Source organism: Onychostruthus taczanowskii, unplaced genomic scaffold (assembly GCF_017590055.1).
Source record: "Onychostruthus taczanowskii isolate IOZ18803 unplaced genomic scaffold, ASM1759005v1 scaffold64, whole genome shotgun sequence".
Lineage (NCBI taxonomy): Eukaryota > Metazoa > Chordata > Aves > Passeriformes > Passeridae > Onychostruthus > Onychostruthus taczanowskii.
The window spans coordinates 2,014,712-2,024,358 of record NW_024504122.1 but is presented as its reverse complement, the minus strand read 5'-3'; the positions used below and the strand labels follow the sequence as shown (position 1 = coordinate 2,024,358).

The following is a 9,647-nucleotide window of genomic DNA, read 5'->3' as shown; positions in this document are numbered from 1 at the left end:
GGCACCCTGCAGTTAAAGTGTGAATGTGAGGAAACAGCAGTGAAACCCCATCTGAGCAACCCCTTGCACTCAGGCTCATAACCAAGCACCCTGCAGTTCAGCTCACTTCTGAGGGATCTAGAAACAGTACAGGTGCAAATGCTTGGAGCAGAATCAAAGCTTGGATGTTTCCTTACCAGGCTGAAGAGCAGCCACTGTTCCAAGGACTTAGTGCTTGAGTGGGTGTCTCTAATCACTGTCTTCCTGAATGTGTAACAACATGAGGGGGAGTGGTTTTTTATGCATCTAAATAAACACCCCTATAATTAAACACCCCTACTTCCTTTTTGTAGGAGAGCAAATGCTAGAGGCTTTGATAAGCACTCTTGATGAGTTAAAAGCTTCTTTATCTCTAGTAAGCAACAGAACCACTCTAAGAGCAATGTGCTTCTCTTGGGCACATTACTTCTTTATCTAGGCAGGAAATTCTTTTAAGGAAACTTAGAAGCCTCCAGTGATACAGACACAAGCAGCTAGCTCACTTCCACTAGTCTAAACAACTGAAAAAGCAACTGCTCCTGAGCAGAAGTGACCAGCTTTTCCACAACTGCAGGACTATTAATAGCCTTGAAGTGTTCCAAGAGGAACACTTTCAGATAAAGGCAGCTGGAACTCTGTCCTCTAGCATTGTTTCACAAGATATAATTGTCTAGCCTCTGCTTTTCGTATTTTGTTCTTAGAACAAAATGATTCCTGATGTGTGACCTTTTTTCTAATTTGGAAAGACACATACATGCAGCAGAACCTTGCAATCAAAGCTTGCTGTAAGATTTTTGCCCTTGTGAAAGTCATTTAACCAGAGTTTTTCATCTGCAAGTTCTGCTGAACAAGCCCCTGCAGTGTAAGCTGCCCAGAAACATCACTTCTACCATGCAGCAAGGTGCTATAATAAAAGGCTATTTCTAAATATAAACTGGGAGGGGGCAGGGGGGCTTATCACTTACAATTAATGACAAATTTCAGGCACAGCAACAAACCATGTAAGAATAACTTTATTTCTTCACAATCTGAATAACATCCTCATCTTCAAGAGTATGGTCTTTACCAACTTTTTGAGGGTTGTGTTTAACAGACGAACCCCAGACCAGCGCACTGAAAGAAGAAAAATCAAATTTAAAAGGCTTAGAAGTATGATATGCAAGCAGAAGAGCAGCTATTTCTGTCACACAGCTAACACAGAAAGCAATGCTTCAGGGCTATTTTTATTCTCCTACAAGTACCTGGCTGAGTGGTTGGTGTGAACCAGGGCTACAAACACCAAAACAAAGCCTGAAGTTGTCCTGGGTACCCAAGTGCATGGGACAATGGCTTGCAATGCTGTGTCTAGTGCTCCTTCTAAATAGCAAAATGCATTTGTCTCCACAGAGGACATTCATGTAGCAGAGAGCATGAGAACATCAAATACAGCAACTGAAGTGCTAAGTTTGATTATCATAGGCAGATTTAGTCAATTTAACATTAAAAAGTCCTGGTATTCCCTTCCAGTTTAGAAGAAGATTAAATAATGTATCTGAAAGCAAGTTATTTTCTATTCCATATATTCTTTTACAATAATACTTACTATTTAAAGTCTTTTATGAGATTTTTGTGGATCTTCATGCAAAAATCCTCCACTGTGGTCTTGCAGTAAGGTAGTACCACAGGAGAGGTGTAGTCTGGGAGCTGCCCTTTAGGTTTGGTGTAGCTGTAACACAGATGGAACCATCAGTCAATACCAAAACTTTCTTTTTCAAACCCATCATGATATTTCATCAGTGATTTACAGTCACCCCCAGCACGGGGGCCAAGTCCCACTACTCCAGTGGTGACAATGGATACACCACAAAATGTTTGGTGGACCTAAGCTGAAAATGCATCTGGGCAGCCAGTGGCTGCAGAGGGTTCTCCCTTGTAACTGCAAAGGTTCCTCACTTGTGAGCTTTCTGAAGGTGCTTTAAAAAAGCAAATGGCAAGAGTTGTTGGAAAAGAACATCTTTAGTATTATAGTTCCAACTTGCCTTTTTTTTTCCTGTAAAAATCTCAAAGACACCTGATGAAGTCTACAGCATAAATACCTAAACCACAGATACCAGGAATTGTGAAATGCCTTTTCACAATACATTCTACATTATTACAATAAGATAGATAAAAATTTAAAAGACAACAATTACTGTATTAGGAGTATTAGTAAATTCATTCATAGGTTCATCTAAAATGCCTAAGAGTTATGAGGTAAACCTGAAATAACTTGTAGTAAAAATTTCTGAAATTCTACATTAAGAACTAAGTTCTGTCAAGAGAGCTGCATCCATGACAGACTGAAGAGTTGATTACATCTGGAATCACAGTGCTACCACAAAGTCTGACTAGAGCTCCATGTTTTCAGGAATGTTTTTAAGATGTGCTTTGGTCTTGGTTTCACAAAGTTCTCCTTTAATTCCCCTACAAATTCAAAACAGTACTTATGGCTATCACACAACAGCTAAGATGAGCACAATTTCTGGGTTACAAAGCAAACACCAGTTGGTAGAAGAGCATTATAAAATATTCCTCATCCACTCCTGAGACCTTTTTTAGTCTCAGCCATGCACTTAACTCCACAGAAAGCAGCAATTTTGACTCACATCCGGACTAGTTTCAAGTAGTCCCAGATTTTCTCCAGCAGATCATCAAAGTTCCAGCGATGATGAGCAGATATCGGTACACAGTGGGGTACTTTGTAAATTATATCTAGTTCTTCAATGGAAATTTGGTCAATTTTATTGAGGACATAAATGCATGGGATGTAAACCCTGCAAAGAGAAAGAAATTGTCAGAGGATGTAAACCCTGCAAAGAGAAAGAAATTGTCAGAGCAACCTGACAGCAGCACGCTGCTACCTCCACTGCAAAGAAAAAATGTTCTTAAAAGGCTTATCTCTATGCTGATGCCACATTGCTGGCTCAGCTTCTGTGGGAAGCAAACTCCAAAGACAAATCTTTTCTGTGTAACACAAACTGCAGGAATGCCACAGGCAGGAAGCCAGAGTACCTGTTCCCTTCCACCACGTCAATCAGGTCGTCGGCGGTGGCGTCGCTGCGCAGGGTGACATCAGCATTGTGGATTTTGTACTCTGCCAGGATGCTCTTCACCGTCTCGGCATCCAGCTCGCTCTGAGGACACTGAACAGACACAGGCACAGTGCTAAGGCAGGCAGAGCTAACAGCCAAATCCAGCACTGCAATTAGCAGTGCTGTCACCTAGCAACCACTGCATGTACATTACTAGAAAGAATAGCTGCATTTTAAGTTATTGGACACGACTCTGATTTCACCATAGCTGGTCTGAGGAGAGGGGAAAACAGACCTAAATCCTAACAGCTTCATTTACATTAATGCCCCACTGAGAGCTGCAATCAGACATTTCAGAAGCAGTGCTTCCTTTCAGTTTGGGACCAGCTGCAACACAAACCCAAGTACCTTCTAGTTCAGAGCCCAGACAACTACACTTTAGGTATTAGAGTGCAGAGTTCCAACTTTTGCTATCCCTGGCTATTTCTATGCTTTTAAAGAGTCAGGTAAATGGGTTGCAAGGCCTGAAACTCTGAGCAATCCTCTCAAGAAGAACATTGTAGCCACCAAGTAAGAGGCAGTTTTTGCACACTCTCCTTTGGATCTCAAACTTGTTATGTGTGGAAAGCCACCAAGGCTGTGTTTTGAGGGCAAGGAAGCAGTCAGGCTCCAGAGAGGTGTGGATAAAGGATACTTTCCTCTAAGGAAAGTAACTGACTGCAGAGCTGTACAGCAGTTCAGCTCCTAAAGAAGTCACAGCACAGCATGGTCCCAGACATACCATCAACTACAAATGCCTTTCTTCAAGCAATTTGTTTTTTAATTTTGGTTAAAGAAAACTTCCAACTTACTGTGGCTGTAAGGTTAATGCCTCCTTTATCCTTTTTTTTAAAGCCAATATTGGGGGGCTTACTATTCAGACGAATTCCAAATCCCTCCAGTTCATTCTCAATGATTTTCTTGTGGCCAAGGGGTTTCAGCACGTCCAGAACAATCAGAATGAGATTACAGGTTCGAGCCACTAAGAACCAGAAAAAGAAAGTCACCTCTCAAGAAGCATGCTCACACAACCTGAGACATAACAACCACAATATGGGGTGGACTGGTGACACTACAAAGCCCCTGAAGCCCAGCATACTGGTTATTTTAAAATACCAGTGTAGGACTGAAGTTTATTGTGCTGGCCAAGCACCACTGATAGACAGATCTTTACATGCTGTAAGAATGACAGAGGCTGGAAAAAATCTTCCTGTCTCCATTCAGACACCAGACTGAAGACAATTAACTGGGTGAGGAAATGGAAACAGCAGCCTTGTTTAGGATGGGATCACATCTGCCTGCAAAACTGGCAGTGTGCTTTCACTGAAGTGTCAGCGCAGAGCACAAAGCCAGCAAGTGCACAAAGCCAGAACTGAAAACAGCATGAAAGCAGCTACTGCTTCTCAGCAGACAGCTCAAGTCCAGCAAACAATCCAGCTTTTTAAAGACATCAGAACAGTGAGTGAACCCCCATTCTCCTGCACTGTGTTAAATGAAGCAGTGACTGGCTGCTGTCTCCAGCTCCAACATACCTGCAATGACCTGCCGTCCTCTGCCTTTGCCATCTTTGGCCCCTTCAATAATTCCTGGCAGATCAAGCAGCTGTTTGTTCGCAGGAAGGAAAGTATCACATGAGAAAAGTATTCTTCATTAAATCAATCCTACTTTTACCCTTCTAAACCAGCTGGCTCTACTGCAAATCTGAACAGAGGACGACAGGACTGTTTCCCATCTGATTGTTACATCTTCTATTACCCCACGTGCCCCACTGGTCCAGTGGAACACATTATCTCATAGGGAATAATTAGAACTACCACAGGAACAGAGCCAAGTAAAAAGCAGGGAAAAATCCATACCTCATGGAAACATTTCCAAGGTATTCTCAAGCACTTTTACACACCACTTCTATCCTGCTGATGTCAGGCCAGACCACTCAACCCTAAGAGCACAGCACCTGTATAGCCCATCCTTCCCTCACAGACACAAGATCTCACCTGGATCTTTGCTCCTTTGTACCTAATGACTCCAGGCACAGTAGTCAGTGTAGTGAATTCATAGGCTGCCACTTCAGAGTACACACCAGCAAGATTACTTAGAAGAGTGGATTTCCCCACCGATGGAAAACCCACAAACCCAATGCGGGCATCACCTGTCTTTGCAACATCAAAACCTGCAAATAAGGAGTAAAAATATTTGTCTAATTATTGACATTTTCTATCTTCTAATGTTCTGGACAGCAGACACACTATTATTTTTAATATTGCCTGAGAAAAGGCTAAGTAAGCCTAAGTATCCCAGAAGAAGGATGAGGGTGGGAAACAGATTGTTCAGAGTCTTTATTGCCTTGCACCGCTTTGTAACACTCCATGCCATGTACCTGTCTAATCAAACCCTGGCTGCAAAGCTTCACAGTGGACTGTGTTTGACTTCGGTGTAAGTGGAGCATTCCCTTTAAGCACTGCAGCTTAGGAAATTCACACCTTTATATATAAAAACAAGTGACTGCTGCAAAGGTGCTTCTTTGTGTAAAATCCTTAACATTTCTGCAAAGACTGTATGAGCCATAATACAAAAGCACTTTCATCTACACTTCAGGAAGTGCTCCAGCCCACAGCCCTAGGAAGGGCCACAAATGATGGTTAGAGGCCCTGCACCGGGTAGGACAAAAGAAAGCAAGGACAGAACAGGTTGCCCAGAGAAGCTGTGGCTGCCCCATCCCTGCAAGTGGCCAAGGCCAGGTTAAATAGGGCTCCGAGCTAGTGGAAGGTGTCCCTGCCATGACGGGGAGTAGAACGAAATGCTCTTTAAGGTCCCTTCCAACCCGAACCCTTATGTGATTCTATGACTGCTTAGCAGACAACCTGACACGATTTGTGGGACAAGAGCCCCCCCGTTAGACCGATCTCCGTCACACCTCCCGCACAGACAACGCACCTTCGCCGGGGCCGCCGCCGCCGCCCCCCTTGGGGGTGATGAGCTCCCGGCGCAGCTTGGCCAGACGGGCCTTCAGCAGCCCCAGATGGTGGGCGGTGGCCTTGTTCTTCTGCGTCCGGGCCATCTGCAAGGGCACAGGACCGAGGGCTCACACCGGGAGGGCTCTGCCGCCCCCGGCCCCTGCGCGACGCCTGGGGACAGGGCCCCGCCATCCCTCCACGGTGCTGCCCAGCGGCCGTCCCCCTCCCCGGCCCGAGCCCCGCGTCCGCCCCGTTCGGCTCTCCTCGCCCGGCCCGTCCCGCGGAGGCGGCGGTGCGGTACCTCCGCCTCAATCTCCGCGATCTTGGCCAGGGTGCCGCTCATGGTGCCGTCGGGCCCGGCCCGCCCGGCCGCCCCTCAGCGCCGCCGCTCCTCGCGCACCGCTCGGGGCCGCGCACGCGCGTGGCGACCTCTCGCGAGAGACGGCGGGCGAGAAAGGGCACGCGGCGCGCGCCGCCGGCTTCGCGCGCTGCCCTGAGGGGAGGCGGCGCAGCGCCCCCTGGGCCGTGTGCAGAGCGCGCGCCGCCTCACAGAAAGAGCGGGCAACGCTGTGAGGGGCGAGTGTGAGGGAGGGGTGTGTGTGTGTGTGTGTGTGTGTGTGTGTGTGTGTGTGTGTGTGTGTGTGTGTGTGAGAGACATCCATGTATGTGTGAGGGATCCGTGTGTGTGAGGGGTCTGTGTGCGAGAGATCGTGTGCCTGTGAGATCCCTGTGTGTGAGAGAGATTCATGTATCTCTCGGATCTGTCTGTGAGGTCCATGTGTATGAGATCCGTGTATGTGTGAGATCCGTGTGTCTGTGACCCGTGTCCGTGTGATGTGTGCGAGGCAAAGCGGGGCTGTGGGAGCCGGCATGAGCCGGGTGTGCGAGAGCCCTGAGGGGGGCCCGGGGACGGTGCTGGCGAGGCTGAGGCGCTTGGCCGTGAGGGGCAGCCGGGCTGCGGCGCCGAGAGAAGCCGGGCGCTGGGCTGTGAGAGGACGCTGCGAACGGAGCTGGGCGCTGAGGCAGCGGCCCCGCAGGTGTGAGAGGAGCCGGGGGTCTCGCTGTCCGCCAAGGGAGGTGGCGTGTGCCCTTCCCTGGGGTTAAACCGGACCAGCCTCCCCGCGTCCTTCCCGCAGCCCGCTGTGCTCAGAGCCAGGTGTGTATTTGTGGCGCCCCGCGGCCGCGGCGCTGCCGCACTGCCCGCGGCGGAGCCTTCCCGAGCTGGTGCTTTGTCACACCGGGACTTCACGCCGGAGCTTTCTCACGGCTCCTTTCAGCTGAGCCCTGACCGTACCACTTTACCCGAGGGACATCTGTAACTCTGCACTGAATGCAGGCTAATTAAATAAAGGATTTTTTTTTTTTTAAGGCCGCTTCACTTTAAAATGCCAAGCATTTCCAGCGTTAGGCTGTTTCACAAGAAGCCAAACAATTGGATTTCAAATTAAAAGTATTTTTATGACATGGAAATACAATTTAATAGTTGTTCAGGACTTCGGTTTACAAGTTTGTTTCTGTGTCATATTTTGTCTACATTCGAATATTTATATAAACCTTTTTGTCCATGTTCGGTATCCTTTCCAGGAAAGCTCTTTTATCTCAACTTATTGTAAAGTCTGTTTCTATAGGGTGTATCTAAATGTAAAACTTAACTTTAGGGGGAAAAAAGCCAAAACTACACTCTCCTGGGCCTGTAGTGTGAGCACGTACAGACACACCTGCCATATCTTCAGACAGAATTCTGAGTTTGTTACCACTGACAAAATTGAACTAACCTTACAACAGTTTCAATGATAGAATTTTTATGGAATCATTAAATCTTCTTTAACTTACAGTGAAATGGGAAAAAAAGAGTGCTAGTGCAATGGGAACCACACTGCTATTTGTGGTCTCTGCCTCTGCATTTCCCTTTTTGTCTTATTTTAATCAAGAAAGCAGCCTTTATTGTCATAAACTCTTTCTAGTAGGAACTGTCATTAATAGAAGCTTATACAGAGCTTACTAAAATAGAATCTCAAATAAAATGGAATTGCTATTCCTGGTAATGTTAGTTCAGCTAAGCTAGGGTAAATATAAATGCACCTACCCTCTGTACATTTGTTCATGGTTTTCTAATTATTCCTTGTCAACAACATCCTTTTCCAACAGGGGACAGAGATTTGACCCTGGTACAATTTTTTTCCTATTTACTTCAGATGGAGTTGAACTTGTCTATGCCTCAACTGAATTCAGCCATACAATCAGTTCACATTTGTGGTTCTTTTTAGTAAAAGGAAAAACACTGAGAAGAATACAGATTCTGAATGCTCAATCAGGATTTAAGACCTCCCCTCTTTTGTGCAGTAGATCATAGTTAACTTCAGAATTTATTGCTAGTTGTTCTTACAAACTCGCCCCAAATCTCATAAATTGAGTCTAACTTAAAATTATTTTTCAAAGTGGGGGCTGAATGAACAAAGATGTCAATAAAGCACATGGTGTGAAAATTTAGTAACGGGCTGGTTTTGTGTTCCTGGTTTGTGTTTCCACAGTGTTCTTAACACTCAGCTGCACAGTAAGCTCTTAAATTCTTTTTTTCTCAGAAAGTTACTCAAGCAAAGGGTATAAGGAATTTAGGCAACTAAAAACTTCCTTCAGTGTTGAGTATTGTCCTCAATTACCTGAAGGGAGAAAGAATTTAATTAATAAAGATAATTAGTCTGATTTTTGGTAGCCAAATTAACACTTTCTAATTGGTTAGGATATTTAAAGTAGTTTATATTTGTTTGTAACAGCATCATCTTTTAAGCTTCAGAAAAGCTTGTTCAACAGAGATTGTTTCTAGGTTGTGAACAGAGTAACATTGCTTTTATTTATTGTGAGCACTGCTGTGAATTTTTCAATATAAAGGTGGTTTATGTGATATGGTGCTTAGAGAACAGGGTGGTTCTTACCATAGGAAATAAGGTGCAACAGCTGGAAAAATAACTGAAGGGTGGGTGACTGGGAATTGATAAATGATGTCCCCTGAGGACTGCAGTCAAAACTAGAAAATAGAGTGCAAATAATAAAACCTTATTAAATAAAAAGAAAAAAAAAAAGTCAGTCAGAGAAGGGGGAAAAATCAAGGAAAATATTAATAGAAAATTGGATATGTCAGAAGAGATAAAAGCCCCCAGTAGAACCAGAGAGCAAATGAAAGGAGATGCAAGAGACTGGGATCTGCTCAAAAGGTTAATTGAGCTTTCTAGTGGGCACTGATGGAAGATGGAGTATGTGGATTGCCATCTTTTTTATGAAAACGTACATGTGTGTTTTTTAAATTGCAATCATTGCATTAGGAAATCTAGATGAAGTGCAGCAGAGGGAATACTTCCAGAGGCTGTAACTTGCACAACAGTCAGTCCCTCCTGGGACCAATTGCCTGTAATGGATGACACAGAAGGAAGGTTCAGATCTGGAGTAAAACTCACAAATGATCGCGCAGTCCTGTGAATGACTAACTAATAACTGGAAGTATATCCCCTCAGCAGTTCTCTTATAATGTTCTAATAAGATAAGGAAAGCAATATACTAAAAGGTATTCAGCAGGTGGACAAAGACTGCA

The 9,647-nt window shown here is 45.0% G+C and overlaps 1 protein-coding gene across 1 annotated transcript; it reads right to left on the bottom strand.

The window, feature by feature from the left end:
• Positions 1-1,015: 1,015 nt before the first annotated feature.
• Positions 1,016-6,491, bottom strand: DRG1 (developmentally regulated GTP binding protein 1). The gene is made up of 9 exons (XM_041420515.1): positions 6,363-6,491; positions 6,042-6,165; positions 5,102-5,277; positions 4,640-4,709; positions 3,920-4,089; positions 3,049-3,179; positions 2,643-2,810; positions 1,601-1,723; positions 1,016-1,131 (listed from the first exon to the last, which is right to left on the bottom strand). Exons 1-9 carry the CDS (start codon positions 6,402-6,404, stop codon positions 1,032-1,034), a joined length of 1,104 nt encoding a protein of 367 aa, XP_041276449.1. The 5' UTR covers positions 6,405-6,491; the 3' UTR covers positions 1,016-1,031.
• Between the last annotated feature and the right edge of the window lie 3,156 nt (positions 6,492-9,647).